Genomic DNA, 27,203 nt, shown 5'->3' on the forward strand with positions numbered 1-27,203 from the left:
TATCCAGTGTCTTCTGTCATCTGCTGAGCAACTATCCTAGGAAGATCACATTGGGGACCCCACTTTGCATACTTGTGTATAAGAAATAGTAGCTAATGCCAAAAACATTGGGAAGGAAGTCTTCTAGCTTAGGGAAAGTTCTAAATTCATTGCATTAAAATTCATGCAAGATTTTGTTTAATAATGAGTGCTCTTACAGAGCATTTTGTATTTCCTGAGCATTTCAGATAATGATAGCACAGGAGTCTTCACAAATGTTTCAGGTGTGAGGCATGTCCATACTGCCTGTTATTTAAGATTGCTTAGGATGGAGGTGAACTTTAAACTGACTTTCCCTCTCAAACTCTTTAGCTACTTTTGCAACAACAACAAAATACCTATTTTGCTCTAGGTAGTCCTTTACCCCACACATACCTTTTTTTATTTGCAGGTATGAACATCATAAACACGAATGCATTCCTGGCAGCTGACATAACAGCACCAGTGGAAGATGCAATGGCATTTCTCTTTCCTTTTCTCTGTCCTAGTGTTATGGCCACGGCCACAGCAGAGCAAATCACACCCATCAATCCCATGTGAGGTCACATTGCACATCCTGTCCCTTGTACCAAATGACCCAGTCTCAGGGTTGGGTTCACAAAAATTGGGTGAGTTCTCATAATAGACCAAGTCACGCTCGGTTGGTGGCTTAAAGAGGGCATACTTGGCACGCAGTGTCTCCACCCAACCACGGGATTCCCGATGCTTCTCTACCACCATCTCCGAAGCACTGTCATACTTGTCCTTCAAGTAGTCACCAATGGCCCGGAAGTCTGGCTGGGCCCACCAGCATGTTTTAACCTCACAGCTGCCAGACAAGCCATGGCATTTGCATTTTAAATGCATGTGATCCAAGATAGTCTGTGCAAAAGAAAACAAAAAATGAGGCGAGTCAAGCTTTTAGGATTTCCTCTATGCAATTTTCATTAGAACAATTTTGTCCTTGCAGCCTTTTGACCTGCTACTAAAAAGACAAACACATCTGTCCTCTCCTCTAGAGGAGTAACTTTAGTTTGACCAATGATGGTTAATCAAACTATTAGGGCATTGCACTCTTCAAAATTGTAACAGAACTATGTTATTTTAAGAATTTATAATGAATTGGGATAGCATGAATTTAGGAACAATTTAAAAAAAGCATCATTATCCAACTTCATGCTGTCTAGAAGTGTTAAAACTTGAATCATCATCAGACAGCATGATGCAGGCAGTCATTCCCTTATCATGATAGTTTAAGCAAATGCCTCAGGAATTTTGGATAAGCCAAAATGTAATTGATCTCTTTAACTGGCTAGACCCTTTGCCTGAGTCATCAAATACACACCTATCTACTTTCTTTTTCCTAATCTCCAGATAATGCTACTTCTTAGAAAGCACTATAGGCACACAGTTGCTCTCAGGGCAGAGGGTTTTATATGTTTTTCTTCTGTCTCTTGATGGGTCATGAGCTATGGTGACAAGGGGAAGAAGATGACTGAATGGCAGGCCTTGAGTGGCTGCTGCTGATAAGGAGGAAAGAGGGAGAAGTTTCTATCTGCCATTGATTGAGGCCATCAACAGTCTGGATCAGAGGACTGCTGAGATTTGGACTCGTGCTGACCAACTTTCCAGCCGTGAATCCCCAGGAATGAAGGGCAAAAATGATTTGTTGCCCATTCTTTTTCAGAAGAATCTAAAGAGGCAAACCACTCACCGTTCTTCCAGCTTCGTTATTGTGCCTGTTCATGGCAGAGCGAGCATCTGGACGGTTTTCTCGGGCATCTGCAAACTCTCGTGAGACAAGTACTCCAAAGTCAGCATCTTCACTGCATCCTCCCCATTTCCATCCTTCACCAGGTGGTCCCTTATGGTGTGAGTCACAGCCACAAATAGTTGAAGTACCTTCAGCACATGAGCGTGTGACGGCAAATGCTACACCAGCAGAGGCAATGGCATGCACAAAAGCTGATTCTCGTGTAGCTGCAAAAGAAGGTGGAAAGACCCCATTTATTTAGTTACACTCAATGATCAAAACTATTCCATGGTATAACAAAAATATGGGAATATGAATAATTAAAAACTAAAGTAATTCAATTTGTAACTACATAGCACCAGAAATCCCAGGTTAATTCCAGCATTATACTGAAGTGATCCTCACATTCTATGAAAAGAATTTAGCAATTGTCTTGCTTATTTCAGACATGAAAACATTTTTCTCCTGGGCCAATTGAAGCTCTTAAGTAGCAAAGATGTTATTAGAACAGAGCACAAGGATAGTATGTGGGACAATGCAGCAAAACATGAGAAAGTTATTTAGCTGATCTCTCCAGAATGACATAGAAAATATTTGACCTCTACAATTGTGGCTGGCATAGTATTAAGGTGATCCAGTGAATATGTTCTGTGCAAAACAGAATCATAGTTGGTTACAATAAACAATCTCCTGCAAATAATTGGATCAATCATTTACATTTACAGCATTAAATGTCTGTGTACATTTTCACATACGTGTGCATGACTGCCCTTCCTTTCTATTTTTGGCTGGTTTTGTAGTTTCATTAATTTTAATAAAGTACCAGCTGAGTTGCCTTGATACACTGCATTAAGCCAGAGCCTAAGCCATAAATCAGGAAAAGCACCCCTTTTAAAAGAGGAAGAAAAGAAAAGGGAGAAGACGAGGACTATCATTCTGCCCATTCTGACTTGGTTTTGAAGAGTCTTGAGGTTAGTTTTTAAAATAGTGGCATTTATAATTTAAACAATTGTTCCCAGCAAACATTTGAACAGGACAGTAAGTAAAGCAGTCATACCAAGGGGAGGCTCGTGAGTTAAATGGTTCTTCTGTCTCTGAAAAGGAAGAGTAATGGGAGAATGCAACTGCTTTTCATTAGGCAGAGCTCTAGGATTCGCAGTTTGGGAACGAACCAGAGTAACTGGATCTGGGATGCTATCTTCAAAGTGGGAATCCAGAGGGTAATTTAAAACTGTCCTGGAGCCTGTGTATATAGAAGAATCAGCCCACATCCCACTGACCCCCTCTCAATTATACCCTGGAATTCTCTTGTAGATGGGAAGAGGGGGCTGGGGGTGGCTGGGAGAGGTTTCCCAGTGATACAACTGAAGTTCTCAGAGGCATCAAGGGGGCAAGCGGGGAGCAGAGCTTGGGTGGATTAGGGACTCTTGACAGAGCTTCACTGTCATGGCCTCCTATCCAGACCCTGTTACCTGCTGGGACACTCGATTTGCCATTGTTTGTGGAGTGTCACACTGTATTACCCACATAATGTGGAATGTTTCCGCCAGGCGCAGTGGTGCCCATGCTGGCATTCTCTGCGGCCACCCCTTGGCAACGGGGCCTGTACTCACCCTGCCCTGCCATCCCCCTGAGAGCCCACCAGTCAGGCTCGGAAATCTCTATTGAGTCCTCTAATGCTGTTTCTCCCCTCCTGAGCTCTAAGTGGCCAAAGGGCGTGTGAATGGTGCGGGGTTGTGAAGCAGTTCGAGGCCAGGAATGATATCCCTTGCTCTGGTGCACAGTGGGGATTGCAGCTTAGCTCTTTTCTCTTGCCCATAAGCTCATTTTCTCTCCCTCCCCACCGACTGTGCTGCCTTGAAATCTCTGCCATTTAGATCCCAGCTCCTCTTTAAATGCAAATTTGTCATCTGTGTCACAGCTGAAAAACACTGCTGGGTTATCACAATGCTGTAGGCCATTTGCAGCCTGCAAAGCCAAGCAGTCTCTCTTCTTTTCTCAAAACACAGAAGCCCTGGAGATACAGGTTTTGTTGTACTTATTTGTTCCACAGAAATATGGGCAGGCTCCTTTCCTCAATTTGTTATGGAATTCTAAAACAATTATCTGTAAAAATAGGTTACACATTTTAACCTCTCTGCATACCATGTGACTCAAGTGTTGTTGTTTTTTTTCATATACCCCACCCACAACCCAACCCTTTCACCTGTCTTTTTACTTAGGCTGAGCATTTTCTGAGGAGAGAATCCTGTGTAGGGCTCACATATTTGCCGGTTGCCCTATACAAAACAAATCATCATACAGTGGGGAAAAAAGTCACATGTGCATTCAAAGATTTGTGCTATTTAGTTATTTATATCAACATAACTTTATTGCACAGAGAAACATATGCATATCAATCTGAACCTCCACGCTAAAGTAAATTTACCCTTTTAGTGAAAAACAAGTCATCAACACAGGAAGTTCTTAAGATGCCAATCAGTTATTGGTGTACTAAGCAGGCTGCGTTGCTCAGCCTTTTTTTTCTGGATTCAAAGCACAGAACAATTCTTGCTGCATTGCTAGATTTTCAGATCAGATGGATGCTTGTCTTAATGAAAAGAGTGTAACTAAATAGGAGCTCCTTATTCAGCCAAAACAAAACAAGTAATGTATGTCTATTAAATATAGCTAATTTACTATCTCAGATCTTGTAATTAGCAACAGTCATATAATGATGATATACATAATAGTTTCTGGATGTGATTCTGTAGAAGTCCTGCTTTTTAATGTTTGAAATAATGGTCCTCATAGTTATTTCAGTGTAGTGTTAAGGCATTGGCCTAAAAACCAAGAGATTGTGGATTTTAGTCCCATTTTAGGAACAAAGCCAGCTGGTGATATTGGGCCAGTCATTCACTCTTCATCTAGGAAATGGCAAGCCAATTTTTGAAAAAGCTTACCAAGAAAATTTCCCTAAGCAGTCACCAGAAGTCAAAACACTGACTTGGAGGTGTGTTTTGTATCTGTGTAAAAACAAGTAAATCATTTAATATTGCTTCTGAAAAAAATGTAAGTTCTTAGTGCTTACATGATTTTGCCAAAAAACTAATATGGATATGTTTATTTAGTGATTGGCATTTAATATATATTTTATTCAAAATAGTAGTGCTACTTTTGTATAGGATTATTTCTTTTTTAATGTGAAAGATATATGCACATTTTTCCTTCTCTTTACATGTAAAGAAAATTTAAAATGAGTTGTATTTATCATGCAAAAACATGGCATTTCTGCAGCCCTTCTGTTTCACTTGATTGGGACTTACTACATGAAATAATAATTATAGAACTACAATTATTATTTGTGTTTATTAATGAATAACAGTTCAAAGAACAAACAAAGCGAATCACATATTTGAAATTCGAGTTCCAGCCAAAAACCTAAGAATTATGCAAGTAACATCATAAAATGTAATGTGTGCTCATTCTAAGTGTTTTTTAAAATTCACAATTGATAAAGCCAAAATATTTAGTTGTCAAACATTGTTTAATTATAAACGTTCGTTTAATTTACCTATTTCTATCATCAGAGCTCTATAGTTTACAATTCTTTTTGCTCTGTTCTTCTACCATCCCCTTCCTCAAGTTATTGCCATATCTATAAAAATTACTGCTATCTTTTCCATTGCTTTATATATAGTGCATCATAGTGTTCTAGATAGTGATTAGTTTCTATGTGAAAATCCCACATTTTTAAAATACCCTTTTCATTAATTTTTTTTAGTTGTCTAAAGAAAATATATTCAGTAAACTCAGAAATTTTAACAAATAATAAAGCCTCATTCTTTGGGCCTTGCAATTCCTAATAATTTTCTCTGGACTGCTGGTATACAAATGAAGTGCAATCACATTCTCACAAAATGGTCAGTTCTTACAAGTAAGACTATTTTATTTTAAGATACAGTATCTCAGTTACTTCCCAGTTGGGAATGTAGATTGGAGGACATTGGAGGAAAAAAGAAGAAGAAGAAACCTTGGAATTATACTTGCACTTACTTTGAGAGACTTTGTTCTGGTTTACTCAATAACTGAATAATAGGCTTCTCTCTCTCCCTATGAAAATATATTTGGGAATATCTTACCATCCTCTTAATAATTGCTTCCCTGACATATACAGTATATTTCCTTTAATTTGTTCAGGACTATAATTTGCTACAGTGTGGAACTGAATTCACATAAAGCATTAGAATTCAGTTTATAGAATTCATATTAAGATTTTAATATGACCCAAGCATGAACATATGCAACTATTTTAAAAGAGTCTGAGTGCATAAATTACACTATGTCATAACAATGTTTTGGTTTTAGTATAAGCCATTTGTGGTTTACAACCCAATATTTATGATCTAGCATGCAGAATTAATTAAAATCACAATGACTTATTCAACCAAGGGTAAGGAAATCAACTATGGCTAATCACAATATGTGAATATTGGGAGGGTTTTTTTTTTTCTTATTCTCATCTAACCATTTTTTGCTCTGATGAAATTGATTCTCCCAATGTCAGAGCCTTTCCCAGTCCTGACCCCCACAACATTCCTAATACTTAGAGAACACAGAAACTAATATTCCAGCATGTAAAACATATTGCCTAATGTTCTGCCCTCTTCCCCCACCCCCCCACCCCCAGCATACCATGTGTTATACCTTTATCTAGAACAGGCCCAAAAATAGCCAAGCTGTCATCAATGGTGGTGCAATTCCAACGTCTCCCCCGGAACTGATGTTGGCACTCTTGAATTCCCAACTTCACACCTTCAGCCACACTAGGCATGATCTCAATGTAGTTTCGGCAGAAGCGAAGCTGCTTAGGCACTAAGCCAGGAATTGAACCACAGAGAATTGGCTGGGAGCCCAGGGATGTATATTGTTGGCCTAATGCAAGGGACCTGCATGGAGAGAATAGATACAGTCTATAGCTGAAAGTGTACTGGGCCTCCAACATGTCAAGTTCCACCAATTTATGTTTGTCCAAAGTGGATCTCACATAATAATTAATTCATAGGTTCTTCTCTTGAAAGATACAATGATTACTACATTTTCTTCTAGATAAACTCAGAAATGATTGGTTTATCTGTAGTGTAGATATGTTAGTCAAATGCTTCCTTCTTCAACTATTTCTACTCAAGATTTGTTAATTTATTTTTGCATAATATTGAAACATTCTAGCATAGAATCGGTAATTTACATACTGATCTAGGATAACTTGTTTAAAAGATCTCAGTTGTCTTTTAACTTTCTTTTTCAAATGAGTAATGTTTTTTCTGCAATAAGGAAGTAAGCAATATGTGGTTTTCAATATATTGTTGAAAATAGCTCCTATCATTCCTTACCGTTGGTTGTATTAAATAACACTGGAATTCAACAACTTATGGATTACATTGATTGTCTTTGCAAACATAACCCATTCGAGGTAGGCAGACAATTAATTGATTAATTAATAATTTATTCTGCTGAAAATGTGTTTTTTTCCTGAAAAATTCTTTAAAATGAATAAAATTATGAAAGGCAGGAAAGGAGAAATAGGAACTGATCTTGTTGATTGGAAACAAGCAATAATAAATAAAATAAAATGAGACAAATTTGGAAAATAAAATTAAAGATGCAATGATAGATATCATAGAAGAGTCAGAAAAATAGAATATTCATATTAGTTAGAAAAAAATATAACTGCATAAACTGTGTATGATTTGGTTTACATGTTGAATGTTCTTGTTTGAATAAATCCAGACAGGAAACCAGGATATTTTAACACAAAATGGCCAGAAAAATTACCTTATGTTAAATCCCAGGCTGTGCTTCTGTTAATATGTTTGAAACAGATTCTGGGCAAAAGTTCCCATTTAATTTTACATCACTTACTTACAATAGCATTATCCAATCCACATTGGCTAAATGTGTTGGGATTTGGAAATATCCCAATTTGGCTGGGATAAAATTTATATCTGATGCCAATGCTATGCCTGCTGAACTTCACAGTCAGATAAGCATTAATTCTGCATAAGTGGTTCATGCCAAAAAATAATTATCAAAAAACTATTACAGCATGGCATAAAGTTCAAAGTGCTCTCTCTCTCTCTCTTAGACATCTTAAATTCCATCATTCAAAATATTTCTCTTAAAACCTGGAGGCACCCTTTCTGAAGAATTATAAGATGTTACTTTTGAATGAGATAACTGTTATCTCTTTTTTGATTCACGGTTTGCCCCATTAATGAATATAATTTTATTTGTTAGATTTATATTCTGCCCCTTCCCCAGGAGCAAAATGTGTCTTATCTAAGAATCTCCTTTCATTTTATTCCTATCACAAAGATTCTGCAAGATGGATTGGGCTGAGACTGAGTGAGGTCCTGTGGCTGAAGGGAGACTTTTACCAGCCATAATCCAACACCATAATCACAATGTCTCATTCGTTCTCAATGGATACTATTAACACCACTAAATTATATTTTTAGCCTTACTACAAAATCAACATATTAATCTGCTTATCTTTAGGACTTATTTTTTAACTTGCTTAAATTTTCTTATTTGCACAGATGTAAGCAGAAAATATTAGAATTGCACATTCATTTCATATGATATGATGGCAAAGTTCAGGAAGTATGGGTGGTACTTTAGAAAATCTGTTTGTGAAGCCAGAGGATTCCCCCCTCCTCATCAATCCTCTAGAATGAACTAGGGGTCTTGTAATTCATATCCTTCACCTCTTTTTCTGCTGCCAAAATATAGACTATAAATTCTGCTTTCTCCCTGTGGAAATATTCTTTTCCCTACACATACAGGTGGTCCTTGACTTATGACCACAATTGAGTCCAAAATTTATATTAATAAACAAAACAATTTTACAACCATTCTTGTTGCAGTTGTTAAGTTAGTAACATGTTTGTTAAGTGAATCTGGCTTCACCATTGACTTTGCTTGTTAGGAGGTTGCAAAAAGTGAACAGATGACCCTGGGACACCACAACTATCATAAATATTAGTTAGCAAGCAAGTGAATTTTGATGACATGAACATGGGAAGGCTGCAACTGACATAATTGTAAAAAATGATGATACATAACTTTTTTCAATGCTGTTTTGCTTTGAACAGTCACTAAATGAACTGTTGTAAGTTGAGGACTACCTGTACTGTACATTTTTATTGATCTGTAAAGGCCCCAGTGTATGGTGATGGCATTACTACTTAAGCCTAGTAAGGTGCTGCTTTCCTAACTACATGGCTGGTAGGTTCATAGTAACAAACCTGCTGTATTAGGGTGTTCTTTGGAGCACAATGAATATTGTGTTTAAATATTTGAAAAAGTCATATTGTTAGTTGTTTAAAAAGGATGAATGTTTAGAAGTTGGGCTGGTCAGTTTTCTTGCAAAAGGAGCTATCCAAGAAAAAGTGCTGAATCTTGAGTTTCTGGGGTTTAGTACCTGCAGACGAATTTTATTATCTTGATGTGCTGCATGGTCTGACCTAGCAATGCCTTTGTGACTTATGATCAATTTAATGCCATCGACTCTGTTTTCTGATTCAATCTTTCCTACCCAGATAATATGATATGTGATGAATTGTAATTTGTGTCCTCTCTGGTCAACATAGATTTTTAGATCTGTCATCCAAATCCCAAAAGCATTAGGCAACAACTGTATAACAAATGGATGGAGTGGTGAGAAGGGTCTCTCTAAACCTATTATAAATTCAAACCTAGAACAATAGGGAAAATAGTAAAATAAATAATTAAAAAAGAAAATTAATAATCTCACCACCTACATTTGGAAAGAAACATGTAATCTTGTTTGCAGGTAGAAGACTAAAATATCATAAGCCTGATTTATATTGAGAAACATTAATCACTCCTCAATAAAGGATAGATATCCAGCTGTTGACAATCATTTGTATTTCCAAATATTATCAAATATGTTGGATGCAGTTGGGTTTGTGATAATCAAAGAGGTGCAATTCTTTGAGGGCTCTTGGACAATTTGAAAGGTTGACCCCATGTCCTCAATGCTTGCTGCTAGTAAGGAGGGTCTTGTCTATTCACTAACGGGCTCCCCATATAAGCATGGCCAGTCAATACCCATTTAGCAGAGAACATTGGGGATATTGATCGTTAGCCAATATCCTAGCTCTTTCATTGCCTAACAATGGAGTCCAGTGGCATTTTCAGAAAACTGTGCTAGAAAATAATACTTTACCTTTCAGCCAATCTTTAAATGGCACCTTTCTATTATTTTTTCCATATTCAAAGAGTCTATCCAAAATTAAAATCAATTATTAGCAAACCAAAAGCCCAAAGAGTGTTATGTAGTGCCTATTAAAGAAATATTGATTATTCCTATCTTACACTTCTACTCAAAAAGACATGTTATTGGAAAAAAGGGGGGTTTGGGGGGCTATCCGCAGTATTCTAATTTGGGATGAGCAGGTGTCAGTCCTTCCAGGCAGTCCAGATAAGTAACCAAAATCATAAATACTAATACTTACCTTTATTGTAAGGTTGCAGTAACAGAAACATGCAAGTCTGAAAGCCCTTCTCCCCTTCCTTGCCTTAATTCCAGAGAAATAGAAAGAGTCCCTTCTGAGATGCTTTTTCTGCCCCCATTTCTTCTGTGGGAGATATTTCTGAGATATTTCTTGTCTGGCCACTGCTGAGTCTGTAGCTCCTTTTCCTCCTGTTTCCTAACATTACTTTCACAGCCCATTATAGCAGGTCATTCCCCATTTGCTACATAAATATAAAATGAATTGTTCTGTTTCATTTTCATGTTTTACATGCCAGTACTATCACCTGAGAACCAATACAACATCATAAGTTTATTGTCCTTTGACCAGAATCAGTAATGTAGAATTAATGGCTTAGCTTCACAGCTTCTTGCCTGAATCACTAGTTCTCAGCATGTTCCACAGGATTACTACAGGGGAGGGAAATGGAAAAATGCATCCTGCAGCTTCTTGAAGGAAAGGAGGGATGCAGTCATGATAAATTATCCACTCCACTCACTTGTATTGCTGGTTCTGAATTGCTTTTGCTCCTTGCTTCCTTTGGAGGTAAATACATGTAGGCAGTTACAAACAGGCAAAGCACTCAGCCCTCCATTCTCCATAATTCACATGGTTTCCAACAAAGAAACAGAAAAACCAAGAACTCAGACAGAGACACGCCACATTAAAGAGTCCCAGGAACTCACGAGAGCTAGTTTGGTGTAGTGGTTGAGGCAACAGGATAGAAACCAGTAGACTAATCCCTTAGGTGTGAGAACCAGCTGGGTGGCTTTGCACCAATCATTCGCTCTCAGCCAAATTCACTTCACAAGATTGTAATTGTGGAGAAAAATAGGAGGAAGAAGAGTCATTATCTTTGTTTGCCACTTGAGTTATTTATAAAAACAATAAAGGTGGGAGATAAATAAATCGATACTATGGTCGGAGAGCTGTATTAGTCTATGGAAGCCATATGTCAGAAGGAATTTGATAGCACCTTTTCAGATTAAATGTTTTATTAGCATATTTTTGTGAACTATAATTCACAGACCATCAGATGCATGGTGTAATTAGGTTGTGAAAGCTTATAATTTTTAATGTGCTAGTCTGAAAGGTTATAACATATTCCTGATTTTCAATAAACAAACAGGCATTTAATTTCATTACACAAAGATCTTTCTCCAATTCCTAGCAAATACTTGGGCAAAAAACATACCACACAAAAAATAGAAAACAGATGGCTCAGATACCCCAAAGTTGATAGAATATTTGGAGTAGTATGGCTAGCAATATTATGGGTGCCTGAAAAACAAGTTAGGAACAAGCCAAACAAAGCTTGTTGACTTGATTATATGTATGATATAGCTGATCATGGCTAAGATATTATCTGTTTTACCAAGCCACAGTAGGTTCACATATAGTACAGAGAAAAAAGGCTTAATATAATTTGGGAGTAGAATCATTGATTGAACTGAAATAAAATGGTAAGGATATTTGATGGGTTTTTTTGACAAACAAACAAATTACAAGCACATGGATTACAATGTAGACAAAATGATCTGATTCACCCATACCCCTTACTCCAAAGCAATGAAACTACAACATAATTTTATGTGATGAGTTATTAGGTCGTGTATTTGTACGCGACGTAACCTAGCCAGAACAGAACACACAAGGAATTTGTCGCCAGTACATAAACTCTCAGAGTAATAATAATCATAATAATGATACCAACAAGAGAAGGTAGTAAAAAAAGATGAGAAGGATAATAGTGATACAGCTATACTAAATGGATAAATGTACTTAGGCATAGGACTGTACTGTGGGAATTAGGTATTCAGCAGAGTGATGGCACAAGGGAAAAAACTGTCTCCATGTCTGCTTGTAATGTGGATAATGCCCATGTTATTCCTTTTGGAGCTGAAAAATTAATTAAACTAATTACAGTAGCTTCTCAACTTCCTTCATGTGCTGCTTTTTTCCTTTTGCTCTCAAATAGGCATGGATCATATCAGCTGCTATCCTGCTTACCTTCCCTCCTTTAGCTTAATTCCTCCAACTGATGTTTACATTGAGCTATTCATATCACAATCGCATGCAACCACATTTTCAGTCAAGAGGGAAGTCAACCTTGGCAACTAGCCCTAAAGTATTAACATCAAGTGCCTGTCTGTCTAAATATACAAATGGCTTATATAAGTAAAATAACTGTAACAAAACAGTACTAATAAACCAAGTTAAAACTTGTAAAATGGGAGACTGTAAACTTGCAAAGTGTGCAAAATATCAAAATTTGAACCCAATGTTTGAAAAAAAATGAAATAAAATATTAATACAGATGTTGTTTGTATAATCTTAAGAGTGTGACTTAAGATTTCTAGGGTGCTTTTCTCTTTTCCAGAATCTAATATATTCACACACATCATTTTGCCATTGCAACATTACATAATATTTGAGGACTATATTCTAGAATCTCTAAAATTAATTTTAGGATGGGCTCAGGTGGAATGAATGGAAATTCTGTTTCCATCATTTTACTCATTGCTTGATGCTGTGTACATACAGTATGTGTACCTTCATTTAATCAGAGTGCAAAAGGAATGACACTACACTTTCATAATCAGAATAATATTTTTCTTTGTGTGGATTTATTTAAATATCTATCAGTTATCTGCATAAAAAAGAGTAACTAAGAACTGGAAGAAACTCCATATGTGAGAGATCAAGAGGAAGTCCATAACAATTAAAATAAGGTAGATGTGTTGCTCCAGAAATAAGACCAAGGAGCTTGCATGGAACCTGAATATTATTGAAGAAATAGAAAAGTTGAGAATTTCTCTGGCATTCCTACTTGAATGCAGGGGAGTGTCAACAAATGCCATTGTCTGAATTTTATTATAAAAGCAAGCAGGGCAGAACAAGAGGAGTGTCCAACAGCCTCAGATGTCTTAAGGACTTTCCAAAGCTTCTTTTCCTTGTGATCCTTTCTTTTCTCCCAGCTGAGAGCGCTCCTTATCTAAAGGGCAACCACAGGGGTTGATGGCATCCTTAACCCTAGTGGGCCGTTTCCTTGGCTACCTCATTAGAAGATGCTTAAATCCTCTTGTCCCTATAATGGGAGTTTTCTACTATAGACCTCCACAATGGAATCAGCCCACCATGTAAGCAACACAAAATCACCCACAACTGTACATTCAAAAGGTACCCTGGAGCATCTATGACAATTTGTGGAAACAAGCTCCATCAACGCAATAGAATTTGTTTCTGAGTAAGGTCAGTCTGAATTTGGCTACCACTAATCATCTTTCCCAGCTCTTCCAACCATATTGAAAATAAAACCTAAAATGCTACATGTTGCCCCTAAATGCCTTTTTGGGCATTCACCAGCATAAAAGGAATTGGGAGATATATGTATTTACAATGGAGAGTAGCGCAGAGGTAGGGACCCACTTTTCTGTTACAAGTTGCATTCCCTTGAAGGTAATCTAGTAATGCCAGTAAGTGGGTGCACAGCAAAAATGTGACTAGAGATGGTATCCCTTCAGTCTTCCTTTCCTCCAGTGGAGTATGTGGTGGGCAGGATTGTCTGCAGGTTGTGGCAAAAAAGAGAGAGGATGAGAGTCCTAGATGGTGCAATCGAAGCTCTATGGCACACATAAAAATGGCTGTAGCTTTGATTGTGATTGTCATTTTCACTTTAAAAAAAAACATGTCCTATAGAAATATCTGTTGACTAAAAATCAGTTAACATAGATAGGCACTTCTTAAAATAAGATTCTTAAAATCCAGCACTTCTTAAAATAAATTGATTCTTCGGCCTAGAACTGAAAATTAGTTAAAGGACTACGCTGATCTTAACTGAACCCTAACAAACATTACTAGCCTTGTTCCATGAAACTATCTCCATTGGGTTTTAGACTTTTAAAGTAGCATTACTGAGAAAGTATGTTCCTGGATGATCAAATCAAATCTTCTGAGCTGAAGAAGCGTCTTGGATGAAAAGTAAAACATCTTCAAGAAAAATCAGAAATTCCAGTTGCCTCTTGGAAAAAAACACCTTTGGGACAACCATGATCTGTATGACTGAGAATCTTCATAGACATTTCCAGTGGATATTTTCTACAATAAATATGCTTCAAATTTTGAAACATTAGGACATTAGGCCTGTTGGCAGGTCAGGACTGAGTCTTCTATGAGCATGTGTGGGAAGAGCTGTGGTCAATCTTCTCTATCTTTGCTTTAGGAACAGCCTCACTTGTTTGCTTGCCTGAACTCTGACAAGCTCTCTGCCCCAGGGAGGTGATTAGCCTGAGATAATTCTTCTTTAGCAGGCTGCTTGCTTTGTTGTTATTATCTCTGGAGGGAACCTGACTTGAGGGCAAGAAATGACTTATTTTTTAGCACCCAGGCAGCGCCAGCTAAGTTGTTGGCACCAGTTCCGTTACAAGCCTCCTGCCAAAGAGAGATGACAAGTTAGGTCACCAAGTGTCCTCCCCACCCTATCCAGATGAATGGCTGACATGAAGTTGGAACATTCTTGTTTGATTATTCGAAGGCTGCAGTAAACTCTAAAGCCAGAAATGGTGCTAATGATGGTTCTGTATTTAGACAGGAAAAACCAAATGCACTGATATCAAATAGGTGGTATCTGGCTCAATAGTAGTAAGTTCACATGGGATCTTGTAGTCCTAGTTGACAATTACTTAAATATGAGCCAGCAGTATGCCATAGTTGCCAAAAAACCCAATACAGTTCTGAGGTGCATTAACAGAGCAGTGGTGGGTTTCAAGCAATACGCCCCGGTACGGGCGTACCGGTGCCTGCCTGAAGCACTGGGTACTATTCTGGTACGGTGCTCTGGAGGACCCAGCTGCCTGCCTGAGCTCCTTACATGTCTTTGAGTTCTTTGGCGCTTCCATGCATGCGCACGGAGCACACGGCACTTGCGCAATGCTCTGCCAAGCAGCTGGAGCATCACTGAGGCTCACGGAGGTGTTGCAAGAGGTAAGGACACATGCATGCACTGTGTGTGCATGCGCATTGTACACGTACATGTGGTGGACGCCAGGCCCCATTGCAGCCTTACCGGTTGCAATGGGATCTGGAACCTATCACTGTAACAGAGAGATAGAATCAAGATCATGTGAAGTGAGGTTGAAAGTTCATTCTCTGAGCTTGTGCATTGGTTACTGAACATTTTGTTACCAAGGTACGTAGGTAACATCTTCAATGTAATTTAGGAGTTGTCAGTGTCAGTGTTCTGCTGTTTATTACACTGAATATGTTACCTATCCTATTATGAAATATTCAGAAACCAACCCATAAGCTCAGAGAATGAACCTTCATCCTCATCTTACATCTGAGCTACAGATATTCGCCACTATTGCAAATCACATGAAGTGTTATCATTTTATAATGACCTGGTAAGGCCACACTTGGACTATTGCATCCAGTTTTGCTCACCACAATATAAAAAAGACGTTAAGTCTCTAAAACAGGACTGTCAAAGTTGCGGGTCCTGGGCCGAATATGTCATACGCTAGTCACCCCCACCGTGACCCATCAAAAGCGCGTTCCACAAAAGCGCGGTCGACGAAATCGCGTATGTGACGTCATCACAACGCGACGAAAAAGATCAAAAAATTGAAATAAAAATTAAATTACAGCAAGCCGATTCACATAAAGGTAAGGGTTAGGTTAAGGGTTAGGGTTAGGTTAAGGGTTAGGGTTAGAGCGTTAGCGTTACGTTTAGCGTTAGGTTAAGGGTTAGCGTTAGGTTTTTCGTTACGTTAAGGGTTAGGTTTAGGGTTAGGTTTAGGGTTAGGTTTAGGGTTAGGTTTGGGGGGGTTAGGGGAAGGTTTTAGCTTTATTTGTACATTTTTCGATCTTTTTCGATCTTTTTCGTCGCACTGTGATGACGTCACATACGCGCTTTCGTCGACCGCGATTTTGTCGTCCGCGGTTTTGTGGTAGAACCCACCCCCACACCCGGTTTAGCGAAGGGGGGAAATTGTGATATGTCACTTGATGTCATGATGATGCAAGTTTGACACCTCTGCTCTAGAAAGAATGCAGAGAACAACAAAGATGATTGTGGGACTGGAGGCTAAAACATGGAGAACGTCTGCAGGAATTGAGTATGTCTAGTTTAATAAAAAGAAAGACCAGGGGTGACATGATAGGAGGGTTTCAATATCTAATAGGATTCCATAAAGAAGAGGGGGGGCAACCTATTCTCCAAAGGACCGGGGGGGGGGGGGTAGAACAAGAAGCAATGTGTAGAAAGCAATCAAAGAGAGAAGCAACCTAGAACTAAGGAAAAATTTCCTGACAGTTATAACAATCAGTGCAACTATTTGCCTCCAGAGGTTGTGGGGGCTCCAACACTGGAAATTTTTAAGAAGAGATTGGACAATCATTTGCCTGAAATGTTATAGGGGTTCCTGCTTAAGCATGGGGCTGTACAAGAAGACCTCCAAGATCCCTTCCAAGTATTATTCTGTATCTATCCTATAAATACGGTAAGTTCACACAAATATTAAGCAAATGCAACCTAGTTCTTTGCACAACTTACTAAGCTAAAACCAATCAAAATATATTTTGAAATCAATAAAATATCTGAACCCATTCACATTACTCTGCTCAGGAGTTGTATAATACATGTACTCCAACAACTATTTTTGGATGAAAGAATGCCAGTTCTTTATTCGGATTGTTCAGAATCAGCACTCTTGGTTGAATAAAGATCTGACACCAAGGAACACTCATGAGAATACACTGTGAATGGAACCTGCACGGAGAGAGCACTTTAACTATGACAAAATAACATGCCAGTCATCCTTGAGATTTGAATATATCAGCTTGTTTTAAAATATAGAGTAATTAAAAAAAAACAAATAAACCAATAGGGCCCATGAGATCTGGGCAATTCTGGGCATATTATTTTTATTTGTGTGCCCATGCCATATAAAAGAACAACAATAACAGGATTGCTTTATAAGTTAATTCTACTTTACTCAGGCTCATTATTTCACTTGATATAGGGCAGCCCCAAATCATAAAACCCTATTAAATTCATACATTGCATTATTGTTGGTTAAACAAGCCAAAACTGGCTGGTTTAACTCTACAAAGTAAACCATATATCAATGGTTGGCTTCAAACATCACGCTAAGCCCAAACCAAACAATTATGGCTTACAACAGTATGTGAACCCAGCCATCATCTTTATAGTCTCACATTAAAAGTAAAAGTGAAATCTCCATGAAATTAATGAGAAGCATATAACATATATCAGTCTATAACCTTGGCCTTGCATCCCAAGTAAAGGAAGCTATAGAAAAAAAAACCCTCATTCCTTCTCTCCCCTCTCACCAACACCCCTCTTAATCTCTGCCAAAGGGTCAAGTGTATTGGAGGTGGGTGTCAACTCTGCAGACTCCAAGGATGTTACCAGAAGAAAATATTCATCTCCTTTACAGTAAACATTAGAGACTCCAAGTATGAGTTGTTCCTCCCTCTTCCAGTAATCTTTCTTGCCTGACTTCATTTTGTAAAGGAGACCATCAATGTCCAAGGAGGCTGAAGGGAAGGAAAATACAGCTGTTCCCCAATCTCTTTAATTTATTATATTGTGGGATGTGTGTCCTTGGATTTAATGCTTAGTTTCTTCAGAATCAGATATTTTTCCTCCTTATTTTCATTACTTACAATGTGTTATCTTGCGGTTACTTTGGTTACTTTGATATGAATGAGTTGCAATAGCTTAAGCTTCGTTCTTTTCTTTCTAATCAAAGCTTGAGTTTTAATCAGTTAGTAGCGCTGTGCATAGTATATCTCACAAAAAGATAGAAGGCTCATGATGGACTGAATAATAAATTGTCCAGCTGTTATTTAGTGATTTGTGAAAAACTATGTTGGTTCAATTAGTTGTATGTACTCAGATAATTAGGTAGGCTAAAAGCATGATTATTCATGATTAATCATATCTTGGCTACATCCTTTAACTTTTCCGGTGAGTTCAGGTTTACATCTGAACTAAGTAAAAATAGATTCTGTATAACACAAAGCCAATTTCTGTAACCATAATAGGTTAAACAAGCCAAATGCTTTTTACATAAAGCTGTAAACCATACTCTAGAATGACTGTTCATACAGCACGCTAAACGAAAACCAAGCAATTGCATAATTAACACTAGTCAAAGTTAGTATCGATGGTAATAAAAACCTTGTAATGGGTCTTGGTTTGTTTAGAGAGATTGTTTTTTTCAATGTTTCTCTACTTTGTTTTCTTATATATTAGATTGCAAATGATGTATGAAGATTATTGGTTTTGTTTGATTATCTCTGCCCTTGGAAAGCTGTTGTAAATAAAAATAAAACATAAAACAATACACTATTGCAAAAGTATCAAGTTAAATAACAACAATTTACCTTTTATCAGTTCATTTGCTTGTGATTTTAACTACTAATCTGTCTGTTTTCCTAAACAATTAATGTTACTAAATCTGAATCAAAGGAGACGCTGAAATGGAGACGATCCCCCCCCCTTTTATATGTCTAGAAGAGAATTCCTTAATCTGAGAAATCTAAATCCCACCAGGCACTTGGGACACCAACTTTTTGTTTTAATAATAATCTCGATGGCCTATTTAGAAATAACAGGACTAGTTTTAAAAGTGTTTAATTATTTTCCTACTCTGAGTGTTGGCTCTCCTAATCGGCTTTAATGTTTTGAGTACATTAACGCTTCCTCCCCTGTCGTGGCCCAAAGAAAGGAGAGGAGGGGAAGGGGAACAGGTTTAAACATTTTTTCAGAAGCCTTGTCATCTTTTATCAGATCCGCCTGGAGGTTTTATGTCGGGAGTCCTGTTCCCTTACTGTACATTAGCAGCTGCATTCCAGAAAGTTGGGTCAATTCCCTTCGCACCTTCCGGCCGCCCTGAGCAGCTTCCCAGGTTCATCTGCCGTGCCTCACTCTTCCCTCGCGACTAGCCAGCGGCCCCTCTCTCCAAGCCAGCCTGTTTTCCTAATTCCCAGTATACGCGTTTCTTACTTCACAGGGAGCAAATGACCCCCGAGTGTCGGCAAACAGTTATCACATTCGAACCCGATTTAAAAATAAATAAATCTGCAGAGATGGTGCAATCGTGTAGAATTCAACCATCATTCCCACTGAGATCGATCGATCGATCGATCTGAACTCACATAAAGGTGTAGAAGACTAGACGAGCAAAAAGTGTTCATAATGTTTTCGAAATCCCGCAACCTGATAATACGGTAAAATCTAGAATTTGTTATAATAGAATCATATTTTAGAGTGGGCGGGAATCCATAATTTAAAAACTAACATGTTTGTCAGTTAATTTCTGCTTGGCCTTTTTAAATGTACCTGAACAGACAGAACAAGAGTCGGGAGTAAATTTTAATTATCTCTAATTCCACGGAGAACTTAACAGTTTCCAAAGAAATAAGGAGGAGAGTTATAGTTGGTTCTCTGGTGCTCTAGAGGAGAACAGATCACTCCTAGGATTTGAATTCCAGAAAAAAAATATGTTGTAAATCTTCCTTTTCAGCCAATTTGAATATGAATAAAATTGATACTGGGTTGTCCATTTTCCCCAGCCTTTTATATTTAAATAAATCTGACTGTCAGTTTGTTTTATATAACTTTTAACATCTAGCTGCCTTCTTAATACTAATTATAATTTATTTCATATTTGTTTTGTATGTGGTATAAATTGCATCAGTAATGTTTATCTAAAGATGTTGTTACAATATCTGTGAGATGGGCTATTTTAAATTTGTCCCTAATACCCCAAAGGAAGATTGAGGTAAATTTTATTTCTTGAATTGTGATGGAAGCATGGAAAGAAATTAACCAAAATTTATCCAATTGTGTCTTAAGTCAAGAACATACCTGACTCTAGAAACTATTTCGTGGCATCCAAGATTTTAATTTTAAAACTTCTGGTCACAGGAGCATAAACTCAATGATTTTTTTTAAAAAAATCTGAAATTAAAAATGTGCATCTTGAAAACAAACATCCGTGGGTATTAAGCACGCCTGTAACCATTCCTTTTTTAAACCAAACCAAATAATAAATGCTAGGCAGGAAATCCATCTCAAGAGAAAAACCTCTTTCGTGGAAGACAAAGCCAAATGGAAATGTCATATTTGAATGCAGAGTGTTTCATTTTATGTATAGAGTTATGAGGACATCATTTAAGCAACTTTATGTAAACTAGTTACATGTAAATAACTAAACAAATAATAAGCAGTCTTAAACATTTTATGCTGTACTATTCATGTACATACATACATTTCTGTCATAGGAAATGTTAGAAACATGGTAATTATTAATACAGTATTGGCCATTTCTAAGGTTTTAATTAGCCTGATGGAAAGTTTCAGAAATGTTTTAAAAAATAAAGGAAGGGAGATATTCATTCTTTACACAGTAAGTATCTAGGGAATACATAGGGAAACTATGGAGGATAATGGAATAAATGTTCTTTGCAATTTATTGATTCTAGAATTTTGCCAAATGTCTTACTCTTGAAATCTTACAGCTGAATTTCCACTCATTTCATTTGTTATATTCTACTAAGTGGGATAAATGTTTAAATATGAAAAGGCTGAAAGAAGACAAAGGTCACAAAAAAGGAGGGAAGAGTTTGCTTAATAGGTGAGATGGAATAATACCTTTGAGAATGTGCAAATGCTTTTCTCCTATCTTTGAAAAACTTCTACATTTTTCACAGAATCATTGGACAAAGGTCAGGTGGATTATTCTGTTTATCCAAACCTTTCTTTAAAGTGAGGCCATGGAGGTGCACAGTATTTATCAACCTATTTCTAAGTATCTAATTATAGCATTGATTATCAATATCCAGCAGGGATAATGCCTTGTGGGCTGAGAATGACGGCTATTGTAATTCAGCATATCTAGAAAAGGTCAGCTTGGGAAAGGACACTCTAATATTGGGTTTCTGTAGATTGGCGAGTTGATCAGGATGTGTGATCTTTAGCTAAGGTGAATGTTCTACTGCCAAGATTCAGCTCTGGAATATGAGCTTTGTCCAATTTAATCATCTCTGTGCTTTCTTCCTTGGTAGATCTAATTTCCAAATTCATTTGCACCATCTGGAGTTTAAATGTTATTGATACTGATTTTGGATATGCATAGACATAATTATGGCTCATCTCACTGGTTGAACTCAATTGTTGTTTATCCATTGGCTGGCATCCAACTTGCCAATAGGCTTTTGGCAACATCAGTTGTCAATTAATATCTGAAGCCAGCAGGCAAAATGTTAAAGATGAAATTCAGCTGCTAAAGTATTGTTGTCTTCCCAACCACCAAGATGGCATTGTGTCACATTTGACAGGCAGGGAAAGTCTGATTTTAGTAGAGTTCCAGTGAAAAGATCTAAGTATCCAGTGAAAAGATCTAAGTTCAGAAATAGTGATTAATAAAGAATTTGTAAGGTACCATTCCTATAACTTTGTAGAGCCAAATCAAACTACATTATAGCTTCTTGTAATGACTTAGCACAATAAGTAAATCCAAACTGTGTATTTTCTTCTGTCACCAAGAAGCTGGTAAGGTCTTCTTACTGCAGTCCATTTCCCCTTCATCAAGAGTGCCAATGAAGTTAAAAATAATTCCCAAAGCCCTCCACAATTCCTATGGCATTCTTGTATTTTGGATGACCTTACCTCCTTGGTTTCAAGGATGCTTTCTAAAGAAGACCAAGTGTTGAATTATAAACTGAGGAATGTTCAGTAGGATTGTGTAGGTGGTCCAGGGCATTCTTATTCTTCCTCCATTCAACCCCTGGTTATATTAGTCCTGGACTACATCACTTTGAAGAGGCAAATCCAACTCCAGATCCATCACAGCTCTAGAAAGAAAGCAGCCCTCTGCAGGGACCAGAGCCCAGGCTGTAAAGATTATTGCACCTTCTTTTTGTGGTTTTGTTTTTACACATATTGCAGCATTCTCAGAAGCTTTTCAAACTGTATAAAATTCAGTGAAAGAAACATATATATACACATATATATACACACACATACAGTTCCAAAGCATGATTTACAAAGAAAAACAAATCACAGTAGATTTTCTCCTTTTAAAAAAAGTCATTGTGTTTGATGCAATTCTAGATTTTGACTTTTCCCATTTCTTGGTCCCTTTTTAATCAAGTAAGAATGCCACCACCTGTCCTAATGATCAAGCTTCTCTCCCTATTTTCTTGAATTTTAAAATCTTATTTCTATATGGTATGAACTTGATTATACAAAAAGCAAACAATGTAAAGATCATTCAGTTGAAAATCAGGAAGGTTTTGGAGAAACTAGCATCTGAATTCAACTACAGCAACCTCTCTTTCTCTTTCAATTTTTTTTTTAAAAACAAAGCATATACAAGCGATGTATTTTAAAGGTTAGCCAGAGGTCATTGTTTTTTAGATTTCCAAAAGTGGTTCTGGAAAATTGAAGATCATGTTGGAGAAGTACTTTTCCACAAGAGCGAATATTACTAAGGTGGGGTCAAATATAGAAATCTAAGCCAACATAGCTTTTCCATTTGTATCCTAATTTATGGGACACAATTTAAGTCATGTATATGGCAGCACCTTTAGACTTGGATCTAAGAATTGGCCCAAGAAGTTTTTCAAAAGGCAACTGGACTTTCTTTGCTTTCTCCTTGAAGACATTTTGCTTCTCTTCCAAGAAGATTCTTCAGTTCTTTCAGCTTCCAACTGGATGAGAAGCAGAATGTCTTCAAAGAAAAAACAAAGGAAATCCAGTTGCCTTTTGAAAAGAACGTTTGGGACAACTATGACCTGGATAACTGAGAATCTCCACGGACATTTAAGAGTTGACTTCTATGCTGGCCATTGTCTTTTCCATATGCCCAGGAAAAATCTGTTATACCTAATATGTGCTTGGGTCAAAGATGCAGGTCACTCTTATTCAGTTATATTCTTCTAATATATGACATGTACAGCGTACACAGCTGTCATCACAACCTGAGATGATGGGCTATGGAGTGCTGGAGAAAAATACTGGTACATATTCTCTGCGAATCTCATTTTTTAGGGGCTGGTTTTATACATTTGTGCTCTTGTGCTCAGTTGGCTAGATTTAATAGTGCTATAGTATTACTATACAGAACTACGTATGAAAATATTGTAATGAAACTAAAGCTAGTATCACCTTTCTTGCTCGCTTTCTTCCTTATGCAAAGCTTTCAGCCAGCCTTTGCACTTTTATATATATGTATATGTATGTATGTGTGTACACCCACACTACCTGTTCCTGTTCCTCTTTGCCTCATCCCACCCCCATTCCAGGCAATTTGAAACTATGCAACCTGCTTTTTTCACACTTTTCGATATATTCATTTTTTATTCCTAACATCAGGTTCCTAACTAGCTTTCTCATTGTCTTTTGTACCTGGAATTTCAGTTTTGTAGCTCAAACAAACTGACTCAAGATAAGACTAGGTGATCAAAATTACATTATATAGTTAGACTGTTTAGTTTGAAGAATTCTAAATCTTTTTTGAAAATGCTGGATTATTTTTTAATGCAGAAGTAAATTATTACGTTCCCAGTTTTATATATGTGAAAGTTGACCGCTGTCCCATATTTTATGACTGACAATTTCTCTCCCCTGCTATACATTAATAAAACTAATACATTGATTGTATGCACTTTGGCCTTTTTCTGCAAAATTGTGCATGGTTATTAATTTTTATTATTGTTTGTTAAACAATTATTTACTGACTATCTTCTTCAGCTGGAATTATATCCTGAAGAGGGATTGAACATTTGCAAGAAACTTAAATAAATTCAGATATTTCCCAATTCACTTAAATCCTGCTAAATAATGCAAAATATAGGTACATACACTTTCACATCAAGTGAAAATAATCACTTGAATTTGAAAGGAACTGAATAACGAAGTTAGAAAACATGCAATGTGAGGATTGCTATGAAATGTATATACTAACTTACAGCTCATTATCAATTATTGATAATTGATTTGTTCATTTCTGAGCCTTGTTCTTCAATATAATTATTACAACATTTGCTCTATACTGTACTAGAAAACACAACTATACAAGCCAAAAGCACAGCTCAGTCACTGTGACGCTTTATAAATTCTCTATAGATAATTTTCATTATCCTAAAATATGCGTAGGTGCATATTGTTGTTGAATTATGTATGTCTGTATTTTAAAATCCAGAGGCTTAATCCTTTTTCTTTGAGACAAAAGATATCTACCAGAAGAATAGGTTTTAGGGGAAGAGAAAAATTAAGCAGACTGGAAGAAAATAGATTTTTTATAGTGCTTCTCTCTACGTTAATAAGTATGATTGGAAGGGCAAAATTTTACTAAAACACCAAGGTTTTTCTTTATACCCTGAAATTTTTAACTTTAAATAAGCAGCACAGCCAGATTCTGTTTACTGAACTAAATTCTCTGAATCAGTTCTCGTTGACAGTTCTACTTGAAACAAAACGTTTGATTCTTAATAGTTTACAGCTTCTTTTATAGGAAGTTTGTTTCATCAAACCTGAGGCTAAAAGAGATCTGATTAATCTAAATTCTGACAGGAGAATCTTTTTGAACTTTAATATATATGAGTCATATCCATTTGGCATGGAAAATACAAGCATTTTTTGATGTTGCTGTGATTTAATTTTTCTCAATTATCTTCATATAATCAGACAAAATAAGGTTAAAAACATTGTTAAATATACTGAATGTTTATTCTTTATTATTTATAGTAGGCATCTAAACCAAAATTTTACAACACAACCTATTTTTCAAAATTAAACATTTTTTGATTTATATTTATACCACACTTTTGATTATATTTAAAAAGGAATTAAGGGAATAATTTACATAAAAAGAAAACTTTGAAAGTGGTAATGGAAGGCCATATTAAGTTAACTTAAAGCTGTTGATATTTCTACTTCAAGTATTTAAAACATTTTTGTATAAGGATATATTTTAATTAAGCAACAGGAAAAGCCAACATTAGATTATTAAATGCTAAGTATTTTTAATAACCTAAATTTTGGTTTTGCTGAAAAAAATCTCAGATCATCCCATGTCCTAGTACAGGGAAATGAATCTTTGGCAAAATAATTTTTAGCTTTTATCTTCTTGGTTTGCTTAAATGGAGTCAAGATTTTTATGAAGCAAGCAGGAAATTAAAATGTCAAATTGTTGTCATTCCAAAAAAATATTGAAATTAAAACTTAGATCTTGGTTGTTTTCTTGATTTTTTTTTCTGCAGATGTTGGCATCATTAAGCAAATATATTTAAAGTGAAAGAACACATTTGAAGAGTCATTTTACATAGCACTGTTAATAAACATTTGTGATTTGCTGGCAAATACCTAATAGTGAATCTTGATAGTAGTTTAATATTTATATTATTTTAGTTGATTGTCTTACAATGCCTGCTGCTTATAAATTATATTCCAATATATTATTCTGATGCCACAAATGACTGAGACAGACACAATGCTTTTCAAGCAAAAGGAAAAAATCTTTTAAGTATCACCCTTCCAAAATGAAAAAAGCGAGGCGAGCACATAGGAACTTTGCACAAATTCTGAAAAAGCAAAATGATGAGAGAAACATGAATCAGGATGCAGAGAGAATGCAAATATACTGAAGGAGGGGGAAAGAGGTAGGCTGCCAAAAAGTTTGAGATGAGGAGAAAAGAAATCTTACCACCAAATAGGGTAACCGGCTAGGACCTTTGTATCACCGAAGAAAAAAGCTAAAGTTAATCCAAGCAGGTGGTAATCCATTAGTCCAGGCTTGGTGCTGAGGAGAAGAGCACTCTCCACGAAGTTTGCAGAAAAACATTTAAGGACCCCCAAAAAATCAAAACAAACAATCCCACCCTGAAAAAAAACCCACAGGTATTTCTACCCCCCCCACCCTCCCCCCTCACATTTACACACACACCCAAAGCCAAGAAATATTCCTGAAGTGGAAAATGACTTTGTGCTGGTCAGAAATGCACCTCGCTGAACCTTTTCCCCCACCCACCCCTGACAAACTACCAAAGCGTCTATTAAAATGTGCTGTGCTTTGGAGATGTCAGGAAGCATCCAATCAGATTGCACGGCCTAAGGTGAGGGATGAGCCTATAGTTCAAGGCTGTCAGTCATCCCAACATTTCTCCCCACACACACAAACACAGCAATGTACTGCTTGTTACAGAGAGTAATAGGCAAACCTTGAAAGAGAGTTTTCTAGTGTATTCCCTTTGTCTTTTTCCCCTATTTTTTTTAACTCTCCACGGGATGTACAGTTTATGGCTCATCTGCCATGACATGATTAAGCTTAGAAGGTAAGGTGAGAATGGGGAAATTCTTGAATTTCATTTGTATGCTTTCTAGGGCTCCTTATGTATTCCTCTGCCAGTTGGATGGCAAGTACAAAATGTGAATTTGCAGCCATTTAAGATAGGCTTTTTGATGTTAAGGAGCTAATATATGAACTGCACTATATTTCCTACCTTACATCAAGGTCTCAGTTGATTCTGATACCGACATTTCTAAACATTCTTTTTTAAATCCTTTACACATTTATAGGTTGAGATGCAACAAGTTGGGTCAAGAGAGATTAATTTATCCACATGGGAAAAAACCATTTTCTGAATAATTTGTTTCCCGTGAAATGTCAAAATGTATGCTGTTTTCTTTTTATGTTATTTTATTCTTGGGTCCTTTGACTGTATGTAATAAACTTTTCACTCATTCTTCATTCACATATTTAATAGAGGGAGTCGCATGATCAAATTGGATTCTAAGCATGGGCTATTGACTATATTAATATGCCTTTGGAAGGAGAAATTTGAAAACATATTGGCAAAAT

The 27,203-nt window shown here is 36.8% G+C and overlaps 1 protein-coding gene across 1 annotated transcript; it reads right to left on the bottom strand.

Annotated features, from left to right (window-relative positions):
• Positions 1-420: 420 nt before the first annotated feature.
• On the bottom strand, positions 421-26,128 carry WNT3 (Wnt family member 3). Its single transcript, XM_032237089.1, has 4 exons — positions 26,049-26,128; positions 6,458-6,699; positions 1,733-1,998; positions 421-900 (listed from the first exon to the last, which is right to left on the bottom strand). The coding sequence occupies exons 1-4, from the start codon at positions 26,126-26,128 to the stop codon at positions 421-423; spliced, it is 1,068 nt and encodes a 355-aa protein (XP_032092980.1).
• Between the last annotated feature and the right edge of the window lie 1,075 nt (positions 26,129-27,203).

Source organism: Thamnophis elegans, chromosome Z, assembly GCF_009769535.1.
Source record: "Thamnophis elegans isolate rThaEle1 chromosome Z, rThaEle1.pri, whole genome shotgun sequence".
Lineage (NCBI taxonomy): Eukaryota > Metazoa > Chordata > Lepidosauria > Squamata > Colubridae > Thamnophis > Thamnophis elegans.